Below are 17,622 nucleotides of genomic sequence, written 5' to 3' on the forward strand. Positions count from 1 at the left end.
AAACAGTTGTTCAATTACACCAAAACTGACATTTAAAAAATAAATAGCTATTAAATAGTGTAATGAAAGCACCAATTACACTGGTAATTATGATGTCATTCTGAAAACAAGAAAGACTGCACTATATACCACGGGAGAAATAAGAAGTTCATTTAAAATGCATTAAGGCACAAGCAAACAAGCAATAACGGTAAAAAACATTAAACACTTTCAAGGCTTTTAGCATGTGACCTCATCTGATTAACTGAAGTCAAAGATTAGGCCTCCAGTCAAGAAGTGGCACTAATGTACACTATGAACAGCAGACTCACGTGAAGAGGATTGTAGTAACGCTCACTAATGCACCAGGGAACCATGGCTTCTCCCAGCGCAGGATCTGATCTCCAGCTAGGATGACCTCTCCCCATCCCTGCAGTTGCTCTTCCAACTGACTCGTCTCTTGAGCCTAGAGAAATGCTCTGGGTCAGTATCAGTGTCAATACAATCGGCTCTCTCAAGTCAGATGACATGGCATTATCAGGGATTGTGGTAAAATGGGGAGTGCCATTAACTGTTGGGATGGGCATATCCTGCTGGCATGACAGGAATTTTAAAAGACACCAGGACAAAATAGTAACTAATAAGAAATGCATAGGAAAGTAAATGTGATGTATTAAAGCTAAAAGAGGAGAGCATGTGGCAACTGCGGAATCTTTTGTTCAAACTAACAGGCCACATTTAGGTTCAGCCCATTTACTTCCTCCAACTTTGCGCTGTATATCACCTATAAAGGAGGTTAAACCTTTATCTTTATCGAGATAAACCATACTCCTCAAGACAACTATACATCTTTCTTTACTATTAAACTTAATCTAACGTGATAGATTATCGAATGTCTCTAACAAAACTCATATCATCTTAAAATAACGCTACAGCCTACTGATATTTGTTTTAAAAAGGTACAACAATGTATCAACTATGACAACTAACCAAAAATGTGTGTGGGAAAGCCATTTACGTTAGCGAGATGCTTCATAGTAATCCGTGTTGTTAGCAGCGCGTTAACGTTAGCTTGCTAACATCTTACCACGCAGTTCATATCTGTGGCGTTTCTACTTTCTATTCTCTAAATTCACACGTATAAGTAACATTTTCAAATGGGAAAGATTGATATTTATGATACATAACGTATTCTTTTTAATGACTTTAAAATTAGGTTAAGATAGCAACAGCTGAAGCTCGTGTACTTAGCATTGCTAAAGACGTCGGTACAAGATGAAATACGTCGATAGCAAGTGAAATGCTTATAGGTAGAAACATTAACTTGACACTTACCAACAGATTTGCACTTTTATTGTCGCCCTCAGCCATGGTTTATTAGATGTTACTTGAGAGTTTAGGTTCCTCGGAGCACGATTATATGAACGCGTCTCCCCCCTCCACTGCGGCAGTCTGTCAAGCGACCGTTATTTTCAGGATGTTTTTATCTGAAACTCGGAATACAAGGACTCATGGGAAATGTAGTTCACGTTCAAAAATAGATGAGATGGATCAGAGGGAAGGCCAAGCCAGCCTTTCTTCGATCCCAGGGGCTCTGCAATGGTTGTGGACATTCCAAATTGAACCAAAACAAACGATTGGCTTAAGACTGGCTATGAAAATTCGGGAAAGTGGTTCAACCAGCTGAGCCTCGGAATTTATACAAGTATCGAATTCTTCACAAACGGTGTTCAAAGAAAGACCTGAAATGTGTAACAATTGACAGTGAAAATCATCAGTTTAAGCAATTTCTGTCTAATTTTAAAACAATCCATTAAAGGATTGAAAATATAACAAAAAATAAAGCAGCTTGGAGCTAGTTTATGTTAAGACATTGCATTTCGTACAAATTAGGCAAAACTGTCTTATTTCTTACTGTAGGGTGATATGATTGAAAAAGCACAAATTCAGACTTCATGTGACATTGTCTGAAAGTAAAAACATAAGGCAACAGGGATGTCCTCGAAACGAAGCTAAATATTAGTTTTGGTAAACGAGTAAATGCAATTTTTAGTACTGATCATCAATGAACATACAATACAGTAGGTCTGTGCGACTAATTTAAATCAAATCGTAATTTGAACCATTGCGATGAGCTGACAAAATATATTTGTATTATTTTATTTTTCCTGCCCAGAGCAAATGTGTGACTGCCGTATGTGTGTGATAGTCTAACCAGGCAATTAAATGAGCACAATTGAGTGATGAGTCTTTTGTTAAAGTCAACTGAAGGTATTGCCAGTAACACTTGATCCAGAAGCAAGCAACATCAAAGTATAATTTCAGAGTTGTTTCAGCCATGTTAGTTTGCCGAGTGTTCTGTATTTTTAGATGTATTATTAATTTTAGATTTTATAGTAAGCTACACTATCTCCTTAATATGATTTCTTGTTTACAGAAACGTAAGGTCATTTTGTTTACTGTTAACTGTAGAGAAAAATTTGTGTTTCATTTCTGAATATTTAAAAATCAAATTGAATAAATGTTTAAGCTAATCTCTCTTTTCTTTTAAAATGTATTTATTAAATTTTTTTTAGCGGTTTTCACCTTAAATGGATAGGACAGTAGAGAGTACTGACAGGAAAGCGAGGGGAGCAGAGAGAGGGTAAGGATCGGCACAGGACTTGAGGCAGGAAACAAACTCTCACTGAGCGCACTGGAGTGCGTGTCGACACTCTATCCACTACACCAGGGGTGCTCAATCCTGTTCCTGGAGATCTACCTTCCTGCAGATTTCAGTTGCTACCCATATCAAACACACCTGCCTGTAATTATCAAGTGGTGTTCAGGTCCTAATTAAATGCTCCAGGTGTGTTTAATATGGGTAGCAACTAAAATCTGAAGGAAGGTAGATCTCCAGGAACAGGATTGAGCACCCCTGCACTACACCATCAGCGCAGACAGCAAGTTAATACCGATAAGTTTCTTTTTTTAAACTAACACTCACTGCATTTTAGCAGTAAGAAGCTACAACACATAATTGAGCTGAAGCTTGAAAATTACATCACAAATCTAATAACATAAAATATATATAATATTATTAAATATATATTAGATATTTCCCCCAAAATGCACAGCCCTATAATAGTTTTCCAACAGCTGACTGAACAAAGGTTTGCCCTTTAAATCTCATATTCTCACCAAGGCTGCATTTATGTAATCAAAGAACAGTAATACTGTGATATATATATATATATATATATATATATATATATATATATATATATATATATATATATATATATATATATATATATATATATATATATATATATATAAACAACTGTAATATGCTAATGAATTATTTTCATTTACAATTTTTCAGTATTACTCTATTCTTCAGTGCATAGAGCACCTTAAGTTTTTCTCTTAAGCATGATACTTGAGGATTAGATTCCCTTCCATAACTTGCAGCAGAAATCATTCTAACATGTTGATTTGAAGCACAAGAAACATTAAGTGTTCTTTAAAAAGTTTTTAAAATACGAAACACCTTTAAACTTATCAAATGTGACAGTAAATGCATCCTTGTGTAATAAAAGATTATGAAGACCAAAGAAGCTTAGTTATAATTTTATTCAACCAACAAAATGGAGTAAAACCATTAAGACACAACAATAACCATCACCACATCACTATTCCGTTACTTAATTCTCCCACTAAAAATGTAAAACTAGGTCAAGATCAGTAAAACGCAAGCTTCAACGGGGACATGTATCAACGATGATACAGTTCCACAGGCAAGTCAAAAAAAGGAGCAATCTAGGCTAAATTCATAGTAAAGAAGGAAAGGGAGAAAGAATCGTCTACAAATACACAAAACAAGGTCAGAGATGCATACTAAGAAAAAAAGCATTTAGAAACTGATTTTGTTTCCGCACATCTCATCACATTGAGCCTGGGTCATACACAAAGATCAAATGAAAGAGACCTCAGACTGAGCACTTACCAACTCCAAGCACATCATCCATTGTGCCAAACATTCAGAAACACATGACAGTGAATGTTCCCAAAGCCGATTAGCCTTTTAATTGTGAAATCGGTGCAGTACACTAGTGAAGGTGTTTTCTATATATACTAGAGTGGGGAAAGGTCTCTTTTGTTTTTGTGGTTAAGAATGAACTCTAAAGGTCTGCCAAAGGCCTTCTTGCTTTGAATGGAGTCCTTTGAGTCTTCTGGTCACACAGCCGCCCTCCTCCTCCTCATCACCCGCTCCAGCAGGAGACAGTTAAACCGCAAGTCACGCCTGACCCAGAGCCATCCAAAAAGGCTAGAACAAGACCGGATCGCCTTTTCCTTCCACTCCCGAAACACACATAGTCCAGAAACTCGCTAATTACAGCAGACTTCTGCTCTAAGAGTGGATAAACTGTCTCCTGCATAGTTTCCCTATGTGTTTTGAAAGTTGACATACGTTTATTATTTGTTGTTGTTGATACAGGGGGTCGTTGGGGGGGGGTAGTTCAAGCCATGTGCCTTATTCCCCCCCACCCCGCCTCCCCATCTTGGTGAGCTCCCACACATCTCGGGAGACAGATGCAGACCCATTTCGTTGAGTTTACCGGATCGCCGGGTGTAGCAGAGCTACGGGGATCCGGTGTGGGCCCGAGGGAGGGTCTCTAGGGGTGGCCCTTTCCTGCATGGTGCTCTGTGGCTCCATTGCCCCAGACCCAGTGGATTTCGGTGGATTTCTACCCTCGCTGGACCAAAGTGATCTACAAGGATCCCGTTCACACCCATGCCGTCCATCCCTCGTACAACTGTGCCAGGTTGTCCACGTTTGTTGCCTCTTTGATGACATAATCCACCTGGAGGAGAGCGAGATGGCATTAGCATTAAGAAAGGGTTCACACTTTCAGGTGTTGGGTTTGGATTCAATAAAAATCCTGGAGCGTTGTATGTCATTAGCATGGTTTAACTGCAATAGTGTGAACTCTGCCATCTGAATATTGGTGTAAACCAGACGACCAAAACCTCTGAAAGATGGCTCGTTAACTTGCAAATAAATTAACAAAGACCTCTAAACAAGCTAAAAACTGGATGAATTCACAAGACATGACCCCACACAAAATCTGCATCCACAAAATTCCTTCGAAATTGTTTACTTGTGTAAATGTGTGTAAATTCATTAAATTTATTCAGTTTATATATTGAAGTAATGTTATCGAGCAATATGCAGATGTTTAGATGTGTACAATAAAGCTTGTAAATAAATACTGTCTTTTTGTAGTAGATATATTAATTTCTTTAGCAAACAAGAGGTTCTAATTGGATTTAAATTGTACCTTATAAAATTGAAAAAAAAATGATCATATAATGTAAGTTTTCAGCTCCTCTACATTCAAAATGATTCTGCATATCCCGATTTTTATTTTATTTTTTTTTTACACAAACTTCTGCACAGAAAAAACAAAAAATGTCCGTAGATTCTGTCTGACCCAGGATGAGACAAAAAAAAGAAAAGAAAAAAAAGACAAGATGCTCAGTCGTACACGCAGCTACGTTGTCCATTACCGGTCAATACAGGTGTCAGAAATGCGTCTTTAAAGCAGAGGATTGCTTGAGTGTGTAACGGAAGAATTCAGTCTCGTTTTGTTTCTTTTCACATTGTACAATCATATGTAGAAAAACACAACTAACAGTTTCAATGCCAAGTGAATCAGGACATTTAAAAAAAAATTTGAGACGAGAGCAGTGAAAAAGCTGTAGATGTAAAGGTAGAGTCCTAACCTGCTCAGTGACACTCATTCTCCTGTTAGGATCCACATCTCTCCCCTCCAGTTTGGCCTTCACCCTTTTCCACACACTAACAGCATATGAATTTCTCTCTTGCACAGCTGAAAGAAATAAAAATGCTTACATTAAAAAAATGCTTAAATGCTAACATTAATTGATCTTACAAAAGTTCAAGTCAATAGAAAGTAAACAAGATATTTGTCATCCAAGACATTAGTGTCATGTAGAAGTAATCGTTATCTGCCAACAAATCCATGCGTTTTAGTTTTAAAACTAGTTGTGTTATGTTTAAACTGATGCCCAAACTAATTTTTGACCTGTGATAACAGCCTTTTGAAAACACAGAAAACAGAGTTTTAGTTTGGAAATTGACATTATCTCATTTCAGTACAGTACTTTTGAAAACAGAGGCATGACTATCCACAATCACTCTGACTGGTCTTCTGGACTAATGCATATTGTACCCCATTTCATCAAGCCCCTCTCATATGACCATTACACAACCAGTAAACTGAAAATTCAGATACAGGCAAAATATTCATGTGCCCAGTGAGTGTGTGAATGGTTCCATATTATGCATTTTAGGCTGTTTAGTATGGACATAATTCTTCAGTTTTTCTGAAATGTAGTAAAAACGCCAGTGTCAACAAGCAGTGTTTTCATCCTAAAGTGTTTTAAAAATAAAATGCACTAGTGTAAACAGAGTCTTAGATTGTCCCTAGATTGGCATATGAAACATAATGATAATCCGTTGGTTAAAATAACTGCAGATTTTTCTCACAAGATCCAGGTATTTGCATTATGACTAACCTCTCCCAGTTTTGGGATCTCGCACGGCTCTTTTGGGGCTAGGGGCCAGTCCTTTGCTGTTGATCATCAGTGTGCTGGGAGGAGTGTCCGCCGGGGTCCCAAAGTTTCGAGGAAGAGCTTTGCGTGCATTCTGAGACATACTGTCAGGCTGTGTCTTCACCCCACTGCAGCGCACTGCTGTAGTAAAACACAGTTTTAGTTCAGGCTAAGCTAAACAGTAAATTAATCAATAACAATTATAGAAGCAAATCAACAACAACAAACTAACCAGCGGCAAAGCTGGTCTGGACTGTGGAAGTGGGACTAATACAGTCACTTCCTCTCTCTGTCACAAGGGGAGAGGCAAAGCCCACCAATCCATTGTAGATGCTAAAGAAAAAAGCAAATGTAAGAATTTCTACCTTCAAATCAACTCAGACTTTTGCGCTTCGTCTAGCAAAAGTGCTCACCTGTGGCTCTGAACCTTAAGCTCCTTCAAGGTGGCGGGAATCTCCTGCAGCAGCTCGATCTGCTCTTGACTGCGTGGTTGCCCTGTAGCCTGCACTACTGTGAACAGCACTATCTGCACATTATCCTGCCATGCCTTGTATTCAGAAAGGAACTGACGCACACTCCCATCATAAGTCACTTCCTCTCCTTCTGCAAGGGCATTCTCTTCATCCTGCCAAACAGAAAAACACCTACCATCAGATCCTACACACTACAACCCTATATTAAAACCACATAATGTCAGTGGTTTTTGGCTGTACATCACATCACATGATGCATCTGAATATTAAATACCTTTGCCATTGCTCGCAGTAAGTGTTTAACGTCAGCGAGCTGGCGGTTGTGATTGGACAGGGTGCCTTTAATGGAGTCCACCAGCAGCTGCAGGGTCTCAGTCACGCTCTCCAGCTGCTGCTCTCTTTCCTCCTGCATGGCTCTCTGACTGGACATCTCTTGGGTCAGGTGATTCTGTGCATTCACCAGCCACTCAGGACCACCAATGGACATATCCATGGCAGGACTCTGCAAAAGACACAATCCAGTGTGCAAATTAAACAGCAAATTACTTTAGAATGCTTAAAATTAGTCTAAACTTAAAAACCTCCAAATAGAGAAACACTGACCGTTTCAAAGTCAATTTCAAATATACTTTAAAGTGAAACTTTAGCAAGATAAAGTTGTAAGGATGCCCCTAAAATAACACTTTCTAAATATCTAATCTAATTATTCAAAATAAATGGACAAACTAAAATCAGACATTTTTCAAGTGAATTCAGGTTACACAACATAGCAAGATAAATATATATTTTTTTTTCAAGAAATTGTGTTATTAAACCAGTGATTTTAAAGATTAGAGTGAAGCAAGTGTTAGATAGTTACTGTAGTAAAAATACAGGAAGTACCAAAACATGTATATTCTACATTAAATTGAATTTTTTGGACTGCAGTACCCACCAGTCTATGCAGCAGCTGTAGTTCTAGCGAGGAAACAGAGGTATTGAACTGGGCAGCGTAGGAGCAGGCGGCCTGGCATCGTTTCACAAGCTCAAAAAGGGCAGCATCCATGTTCAAAGCTTCGGGTGCGCGGGTGCGCAGACCTTCAAAGTTGAGAATGGTACTGCAGAGGAAAGTGACCTGGTTGGCACGCTGACTCTCCTTTATCACCAAGGCACGGCGTTCTGCTATAGTGGCCTCAAAGTCCTGCAGCACTGGAGCGAGTGCAGGATTTGCACCACCGGCCCATTTCAGCCTCTGCTCTATACTGCCTTCAAGACTGGCCAACTTCTCCTGTAACACAAACCCAACACTGTTGTTTGAATTTATTTATTTTTAAAAAAGAAAGAAAAAAAAAACACTTATAAAAAAATCTTATAAGAATAAGAATAATTATTCATTTCAATAAGGTTGAAAAACCACCAAAATGAACAAAGGCTTTAACCTGGACACTTCCTATTGAAGCGTCATCCTGACTGAGTTTGTAGAGCTTCTTTTTCATGTTGCTGAGGATGATGGAACGTGGTGGAGGACTGACTGTCATGGGCTGCGTCCTCGCACCAAGAATGTCCTCATGTTGCCACTGATAAGAAATAATCAGAAGGTTACACACAACCAACGTCACAATGTTTATTTTTTTCAATGGTTTCAGAATAAAAGAGAAAAATACAATCAATCAAACTAAACAAATAAAGTAAAAAATACAATAAATTAATTTCCTAACATCCAAGACAAATTAACAGCAGGAATAGAAAACTAGTGAATTCTGAGACAGAAACAGGATATTCTGAGCACTTAGGACAGAATTCTACATTTTAATGCAAAAATTAGAAAATAGAAAAAGTTAACCAGAAAAATTGTTGAGATTTTTTGTGAGCCACAATGCTTTTGTGAATGGAGCAGCACCCATACATACCTGGAACATGGCGATGTGAAGCTGATTCCTCTGCAGGCTGACCTTACAGGCTTCAATGCTGACCTCCAGACGTCGGACCAGGTCAAGTTTTTTCCAGGCAGTGTCATAGGAACTGGCCAGCACGGTGGCCCTGTTGAGTAGCAGCTGGGACAGGCGTCCTGCCTGCACCCCCTGCTCTACAGCTTTCTTGCACAGGTCATCCAGAGAGACTTTTCCCTCAGCTCCAAAGTCCTTGGCCTCCACTTGAGCAATAAGATCCATGCCCAGGGCACTGAGAGAGCTGCAGATGGCTAGACCCAGAGCCTGGGTGGGGAGCCCCATCAGCATCTGCCTTACAAAGTCTGCTGTAAAGGCTTTGATGGGCCGCGTCATCTGGTCCTCGCTCACCACCGTGGAGCCTCGATACAAGGGCTTTACTATGGGAACAGGGCCATTAGATGGCGGAGGGTCATCAGTGGGTGTAGGGCATGTGCCTGGTGGGAAAAGTAAGGAGGTTGTCTCATCAAAATATACCAAGCAAATGTTTGAGCAGAAAAAAAAAAAAAATCCACCAAATGTTTACCAGATAGTGTCTGTGCAAATGAACCACATAGACGGAAGAAGTCTCGGATGGTCTGGAGTCTCTTCAAGAAGAAAATCTCCTCCAAGACCTGCCTGGTCTGGACATTATCAAAGAAATGAGCCTGTGTGGCTCTCGACTCCCGGATCACATCCACTTTTCTCCAGGCAGCAGGGACATCCATAGAGTTCAGCTGAAGTAGAGAACAGATTTATTTAATCATGACTAAGGACATAAACAAACACAATAGAAAATTATATACATCATAAATCATATAAAAGTAAAACTAACACCACCCTGTTACTCAACAAGAGCTTTAATTTAACACTAAAACGCACTTGTTTAGTCATTCATTCATTATAAAAAACAATCAAAACAATAGCAATAACTATGATAAAATATCATATAGTAAATATTATATAGTATAATATATAGCATACATTACTTTGTAAAATAATTTGATAATATAAAAATAAAAAAAATGTATTACTACTGTAATGGCACTACTGTAATTTAAACAAGCAAGAAATGTGATTATTTTATGGCATTTAATGGGCTGTTCTGACAATTACATAAGTTCAAATCACTTGGGGTTTATTTGGAGTCATTTGGAGTCACTTGGGGTTTATTTGCATTATTTAGAGTCATCCTTTTAGCTATTTATATATATTTTTACCTTGTCAATGAGAAGACCAAAAGCTGTCTCCAACTGGGCAAACATGCCATCAAAAGCTACCAGCAACATCTGACCAGCGCTCATCTTTGGCGTTTCCTGCACTGAGCTCTCCATGCTGCGGGGCTGAATCAGCTCAGAGTACTGGGCTCGCAAAACCCTGACACAAGAACACACCAATAAAATACTGTTAAATTTGAAAAAAGTAAAAGAGCCAAAGCACTTCCAAGAAAAATATTTATATTTTCTATATTACCTGGTAACGTCCAGATAGTGGTCATCTGGATCCTCTTCCAGACCCATGGAGGCGTTCCGAATGTGTGCCATCAAAATCTCTCCAAGCCCCTGCAGTGAAACCCCATCTGCACACTGATCGATAAGCGCATCCAGCTCTGCTAACATGGTCTCTAAAGTGTTTTCACCTTTCAGCATGCAGCGCAGAGCCTCTGGGAAGATGATCTGACGGAAGTTTGTGTTCAGCTCCTACAATTCATAGAAAAAAGTCAAAAAATAAATAAATACATAAAAAGAAGGTCACAAATCATTAAGACAGACAAACTGACAATTCTTATTTTATAATAGAACATTTGTTTATTTATCGTTGTTACGAACTGTACACTGAATTGAGTGTGTATGTTCTTGCTCTTTTTCTCCCTCACCTGTCACTTTCACATTTAGGAACCTCCAACATTCAAAACACTATTGGCTGAGAGGACTGCCAATCAATCACCCTGTGATGATGCATATTCTCTCTGCCAATCATGATCAGAGCAGAGATCATTAAACCGGAAGCGGCAACGGGAAGAGATCAGCTGCTGTTGTTTGACATTTTAGCGTGTTGTCTGTTTTGTGGTGCCCGTATGTTTGAGCTTGATACTATTGCTGACTTTGAGTGAGATGCGTTGGAACGATCTGTTGTTAAAGTTCTATTGTTTGAAATATCTGAGTTCAAGACAGATGTCTTGGTCTTGCACATTTTAGCCTGCTATAGCTCCATTCAAAACTTGTGATGACTTGCAGACAAGAGAGACCTGGAACAGCATAGTAAGTCATGACTAGCATACCTTGCTCTCAGGATTATTGATGTTCAAAGTAGTTTAGCGAAGTTCGCTAATTTGTATTTTTGTTTTTTAGCTAGAGTAAGTTCAGGGCACATCTGTGCTGAAGACTGTGTCTTTTCATATTTTTATTTTCTTATTTAGAGGATTGGGAGGAGATTATGGGGATATTTTTTGGTATATTTCTTTCTTTGATTTTCTAGCATAACTTTCAGTTTCCCCTGCCGTTTGTCTTGGTTATTTAAATTTATTATTATTGTTTGTACAAATTGTAAATGTATGGTTTGTGGGAGCAATAAATCTTTTGTTGTGCTAAATTTGTTGTTCTATGTTTCTCTTGCAACCTTTACCATTAGTTTATTCTTTTGTTTCTCTCAATAATTATTCAAAATCTTAGACATATTTCCATCAAGGTTGGTAACAATTGTTTAAGAATGATGTTCCTTGCAACATAAATGTACTATTTATATCTGGCACAAATAATTTTTAAATAAAAAGTAAATAAAATAACGTTTTATAATATCTCACTTTTGCAGTGGTGTCCAATATTATAATATTTAACTACTCTATTTTAAACACACCTGTACCAGCTAATAAAGATCTTATGGAAATATCAGAAACTACCACAGAGAAGACTCTCCAGGACAGTAGACCTGAGTTTGAACAGTTTTTGTTTAAGAAGCCATTTCACTGATTTATCACAATAGGGAGTCAAATCAATCCCAGCACCCCTTTTAACGGCAACTTAAAAACAAATCATTACCTGAAGACAGGTGTAAACACCATTGGTCAGGTAGACAACTTGCGAAGTTTCTGCAGGACTAGGGATGTCCAGGTCATGTGACAGAAGCTGGCACTGCTGCAACAGCTGCACAAGACATGTAATGTTTCCACTCATGCTGCAGAGCTCCTCTAGGAACCAGGCTCCATCACGAGACGTCAGCTCCACCAGCTGCTCGCCAGCACTGGCCGCAGCTCCCTCCATCACCAAATTACGCCTGAAGAGCAAACAAACACTGAAGCCTTCATAATCTCCTGACTCCGTAGGCTATACAAGAAACAATTGAGGTTTCAAAATACTTTTATTTATTTTTAGTTTTTTTTATAATCAAAGACTCAGACCTGGTGAGAGAACAGAGGGCAGAGACGATGATGCCAGCCAGGCTGAAGGAGCCAAGCTCAGCGTCCTCGTGCAGGAAGACTTTGATGCAGCGCTCGATCTCCTGCAGCTGCTCCTCACACACGGGTACACTGGCGCCCTCTGCCTTCAGACGCTCCACCTGCCGCAGCAGACGAGTGTTGGTTTCTGCTGCATGGTGCTGCAGCGCCATCTCGATGCTGGAGAGGAACTGACACGTGGCAGGTGGGGGCTGGGGTGCAAACTGCATTTCGTATCTAAAAAAATAATGCGTTTATAAATATATTTGATTAGTAGTAGGTCATAGAGAAGTCAAAGAAAGCCTTTGTGATCCTCATTTTAAAAAATAAGTAAAATAAAATTGACAAATTTGAGAAACAAAATGCACAAAGATTTAGGATCATTACATTTTTCTGCAAATATAGAATTTACGCTTTTTTTTCCAGCAAAGAAAATACAAACATTTGCTATCATTACTGTATTTTCTGATCAATTTAAATACTCAAATGCCAAAAAAGCAAATATACAAGTCAAACAACAATGTTCAAAGTTTCCAAAAATAAGAATCATAACTTTCAATATTGATAAGTAATGCTCCTTTAGCAACAGCTGTTATTAGAATAAAAATAAAGGAAAAACCTACAGACAATTTCTACTGCAATACTAACAGAATTTTAACACTAATTACCCCCTTTTTTCAATTTTAGATTCTATTTTTTAATACTAAGTCAATCTGCAAAGGATCATGTGACTAATCTGCCAATAAAAAAAGTCTTACCAATCCCAAACTTAAGAAAAAGAAAAAAGTGAGCTAATTAAAATGAAAATAACTCATTCTTAAATTGCTCAATAAGCTGAGCAATTACCAAGTACTAAGAAAAACAGTCAACAAGTATCCAGCATGTGTATTAATCGATATTAAAATGAACACACAAATATTAGCTGGACTTACTGGTGATAAATAGTCTGGCAGTGATCGACCGTCATGTCACACACCAGCTCCTCCATCCACTGTTTCCATGTGTGAGCTCTGTGTCTGTGCAGCACGGCACGTGGGTACAGCAGGGCCACGGTGGCATAACTGTGCAGGTGCTCAAGACAACCTCGCAGCTGAGAGCGCCTCTGCTGTAACAGAGCACTCACTTCAGCCTCCAGCGCTTCACACTGGCTGATCAGATGTGCCTGACCTGCATTCTGCAAGAACGACGTTGCTGGTACATAACTGGGCGGACCTGCAGGTTCACAAACACACATGATTGGAAGTTTACAAATATACCAACTACATCTCAAATACAAATTGAACATTTCATAAAAGAAGTCAGAAATATTCCTGTACCCAAATCAATAGGGCTACTGATCTCCTGGAGGAGGCTGGCAAGCTGTGTGGCTTCTAAACTGGCAAAGGCAGCTTGATACTGAGAGATCCATTGATCCAGATCTGACAACTTCCCTTGAATGGCATCCTGCACAGTTCTCTGTCTGGACTGCAGCTGCGTGTGTTCTGAGTATCTGTGAAAGATATGAATGATTTAAAAAGGATCAGTCCCATCAAAATCTACACTACTGTTTAATGACGAAGCTATAAGGGTGAGGAGCTGCTCATCTGCTGACCTGTGCTCCAGGGAGTGGATGGGATGGTCTGCTCTGGTGTCTGCTCCCTCCAGGAACTCCAACTCCTCCAACAGCTTGCCCTGCACCTTCTCCACTTGTGTGAGCTGCTCCTGCAGGTTGAGGTACTCATCCACTGCCTCCTCCAGCTGTGGCAACACTCCAGTCATTTCATCACGGTTTTTGAACCAGTTCACCTAAGATATGGAAAGAAATGTGTAAGTTAGTCAAGCTATGCAGGGTCATGTCAAAATATTTTTTTTTTTTCAAATGAATCGGGAAGTTCATTTGCACGAAAATTTGTTTATATTTTGGAAAGAAACAGATCGCTTTAAAAAATGTTTTGATGTCTTGTTAAAATGTATTGAGAATCATATATAAATTTATTAAGTAGTAAGCTGATTATACTAAATGGTCCATAAATAGTTATAACCAGGGTGTAATTACAGAGTGGTTCGCTGACCCGAAAAAATGGTTCATCCCCTCTGAAGAATGTCAAAAGACATAAACGCATACATAAATATTTATGAATAAATATTCAATTGGTGATCTGAAACAGGCAGATCTAGGCTATCAATGGACTCTGTAAGTGTTATACAGACAGTTTAACCAAAATGTAAAGTCATATTAATCTTAGTGTATATCTTGAGATCTTTCATTATCCATTCATTGGTGCAGAAATACAAACACTTCAAAGTTCTGCGAAATTTGCTTTTTCAAAAATAGTTGAATTAGCCAATAGACCAGAATAAAATCATTAAAAATATCCGATCACTGAAAAAAAGTTTGATATGTAAATGAGATATGACTGAATTATTCATTCATTCATTCATTTTCTCGTCGGCCTAGTCCCTTTATTAATCCGGGGTCACCACAGCGGAATAAACCGCCAACTTATCCAGCTAGTTTTTGTACGCAGCGGATGCCCTTCAAGCCGCCACCCATCTCTGGGAAATATGACTGAATTAAATATATGAATTTGGTTTACCGGGGCATGCATATGTATTAGATAAAAAAAATAATAATTTGACCACGTGAATAGTTCATGTATAATTCGCAAACTGACCACAACCTGATATTTAATCCTGGGACAGTTTGGTGATGGACAATAGGGCTGTTCGATGAAAAAAAAAAATCTTATAACAACCCCGATTTGAAACATTGTGATTAGCCAAATCGCCAGAGGTTGTGATATGAAATATATATTATATAGATACTATATAATTTCCCCCACTCAAAGCAAATGTGTGACTGCCATCTTTGTGTGACAGTCTTATAGCCAATTGAGCGAGCACACTTTCAATCAGAATTGCACAACCAAACTTTGTGGAACGCCCACAATAAAAACAAAAAGGAAAGTGCAGACACGTAGGACGATGGTGTCTGCCACTTCAGAAGCATTAATAGAGAAATTAATAATCAAAGAAAAACAGGACATCTGTAATATGGGAATATTTTGGTTTCAAAATCAGACATCAAACAAAAATCGATAATTTGTAAGAGCTGTCGCAGAAATGTTGCCTCTGCATGAGGAAATGCAACCAGCACCTAAAAATAGCACCACAAAAGCTATATGAGGGTGTGTTGCTAAAAAGTCAAAGTCAGTGCCAGTGACACTCAATCTAGTAGCAAGCAACAGCAAAGTACAATTTATGTTTGCAGCTGTTACACCTTATAAAAAAAACATGACGAAGGCACCAGGATATAACTAATGCCATAACTCACTACTGTTTAATCTAGAGAAAAAATAGTGTTTCATTTCTGAATATTTATAAACAAATTTGAAAAAAAGTTGTAGTTAATATCTTTTCAGTTTCTTTTTTTTAACTAACACTCACATTTTAGCAGTAAAAACTGTGATAAAGAATATTGAAGCTGAAACTTGACTACAACATTAAATCACAAGTCGAAATCGCAATATCTGTTTAGAGAAAAATAGAGAGAGAAAAAAAAACGCAGTTAGATATCTTCCCCAAATTGCACAGCCTTTAATATTTAAGAAATTAATTACTTTTCAAATTAGCTGAAAGCATCATTAATAACTGCAACTGATATATTTTGCTATTATTCAGACAAAATTCTCACCTTAATTTCAGCCACACGGGAGGAGAAAAGGCTACGTGTGATGTCTCTCTCCATCTCTCTCTTGCTCTGCTTGTTCTCAGCCTGCTGACCACCTCCTCCATACACAGCACCTGCAAAGCCCACCTCACCGCCTGCTGTCCAGTCCACCAATGGGTCATAGACAAAGGCCTCTAGAAGAGTCAAGAGGGTCTCTCTCCCACGCCGCATTATCTGGACCACCTGAAAAAGACAAAAACACCATTGAAATCATGTATGGGCTTTCAAAAATTAGACAATCAAAATTGAAAAATTCACACACTCTCACCTGTTCACAGGACAGTCTAAAGATTCCCTCAACTCCTGTGACCCCCAGAGCAGTCTCGATGTTGTGGGTCATGCGAAAAGGAACTTTCTCAGGCACTCTCAAGCTTTTTCCTGTCAGATTAATCAAGTTATGAATCATCCATGCCAATAAACTGCTTAGATTTGCTTTCAAGTGAAAAAGCACTCACCCTTCTCAAAACAGACGTTATAGTCAATGTGCACCACCTCGCCAGTCGTCATGTCAATCAGCACGTTGTCAAGGTGACGATCCCCCAAGCCAATAATGTATCCCACCATTGACATCACAGCGGTGGATCTGGCGTAAGTCTAAACATATCATGAGTGGGTTAATTAAAGCATAATGTATTTTGAATTACAATGTGTCAAGCATGACTAGAACATGAGCAGTGGTTCCTCTTACCTGAGTGACGCTCCACCACTCACTAGGAGTGGTGCAGGAACACCAGAGCTCCTTTGCCAAGAGGTTAGGGGGCGTGGCTTCCATCAGCTCTCTTAGAACATCTCTCATAACACTTAACGGCCAATCACGACGTGACACATCCAAACTGAGACCGACAGCCTTTAAGGCAGGACTGATTTTACTGTAGTAAAGCTCACTGGGCCGTGGGACCATGGGAAGATTCTGAGGCTGCTGGAAGGAGTCCTGTGCCTAAATTCAAGAACAGAATACATTTGGTTGCAATTATCTTTAAGCATAAATATTTATAAAAGACAGTCAAGTACAAGCGCTGAGTGTTAATTCTCAGTCTCACCTTCTGGGCTTGGACCACAGCTTCACGCTGCTGCCAACGTTTGTACAGGCCAAACAGTGGAGTGGCTCCATCCACCCACTGGATGAGGCCAGATCTGGTACCCAGAGGTGTGACAGAATAATGACGGGCTTGAAACCTCGGGCTCTCCTGCTGATTCACTTTAGTGAACATGGTGTTGACGATAGACAAGAACTGCATGATCCTCTCATCCAAATGCAGATCCTCCAATCCTACAACACAGGAATACATGGCATGTATTAAAAGAGATAGTTAACCCAAAAATTAAAATGATCAAATGTTCATATTATTGTTATTTCAATCAATCATCTTATGATGTGTCAAAGGGATAGTTTACCCAAAAAAGAAAATAATCTCATTATTCACTCTTCCTCATGTAGTTTTAAACATTTAGGAGTTGCTTTCTTTGGTTAGAACACAAAAGATGAGATTAAGAAATGCTGGT

At 38.9% G+C, this 17,622-nt stretch overlaps 2 protein-coding genes across 4 annotated transcripts in view; both read right to left on the reverse strand.

The window, feature by feature from the left end:
• arl6ip1 (ARL6 interacting reticulophagy regulator 1) overlaps positions 1 to 1,474 on the reverse strand; it is a 20,834-nt gene extending 19,360 nt beyond the window's left edge. Inside the window, 2 exon segments of the mRNA NM_201112.1 lie at positions 312 to 445; positions 1,315 to 1,474. Of these exon segments, the coding sequence (NP_957406.1) occupies positions 312 to 445; positions 1,315 to 1,350 (170 nt within the window). The 5' untranslated portion in view covers positions 1,351 to 1,474.
• A 2,101-nt stretch (positions 1,475 to 3,575) lies between these two features.
• smg1 (SMG1 nonsense mediated mRNA decay associated PI3K related kinase) overlaps positions 3,576 to 17,622 on the reverse strand; it is a 41,162-nt gene continuing 27,115 nt past the window's right edge. For all 3 annotated transcript variants that reach the window (NM_001080044.2, XM_087243148.1, XM_087243147.1), the window contains 22 exon segments: positions 3,576 to 4,826; positions 5,749 to 5,855; positions 6,565 to 6,741; positions 6,833 to 6,933; positions 7,014 to 7,225; positions 7,348 to 7,575; positions 8,008 to 8,340; positions 8,492 to 8,629; positions 8,963 to 9,435; positions 9,525 to 9,714; positions 10,198 to 10,354; positions 10,451 to 10,677; positions 12,016 to 12,250; positions 12,375 to 12,647; positions 13,343 to 13,622; positions 13,727 to 13,899; positions 14,002 to 14,195; positions 16,084 to 16,302; positions 16,388 to 16,497; positions 16,575 to 16,713; positions 16,808 to 17,056; positions 17,160 to 17,389. In NM_001080044.2, coding sequence (NP_001073513.2) covers positions 4,749 to 4,826; positions 5,749 to 5,855; positions 6,565 to 6,741; positions 6,833 to 6,933; positions 7,014 to 7,225; positions 7,348 to 7,575; positions 8,008 to 8,340; positions 8,492 to 8,629; positions 8,963 to 9,435; positions 9,525 to 9,714; positions 10,198 to 10,354; positions 10,451 to 10,677; positions 12,016 to 12,250; positions 12,375 to 12,647; positions 13,343 to 13,622; positions 13,727 to 13,899; positions 14,002 to 14,195; positions 16,084 to 16,302; positions 16,388 to 16,497; positions 16,575 to 16,713; positions 16,808 to 17,056; positions 17,160 to 17,389 — 4,523 coding nt within the window. In that variant the 3' untranslated portion in view covers positions 3,576 to 4,748.

This window comes from Danio rerio, chromosome 3, assembly GCF_052040795.2.
Source record: "Danio rerio strain M-AB ecotype USA chromosome 3, GRCz13ab, whole genome shotgun sequence".
In the NCBI taxonomy this organism is placed as follows: Eukaryota; Metazoa; Chordata; class Actinopteri; order Cypriniformes; family Danionidae; genus Danio; species Danio rerio.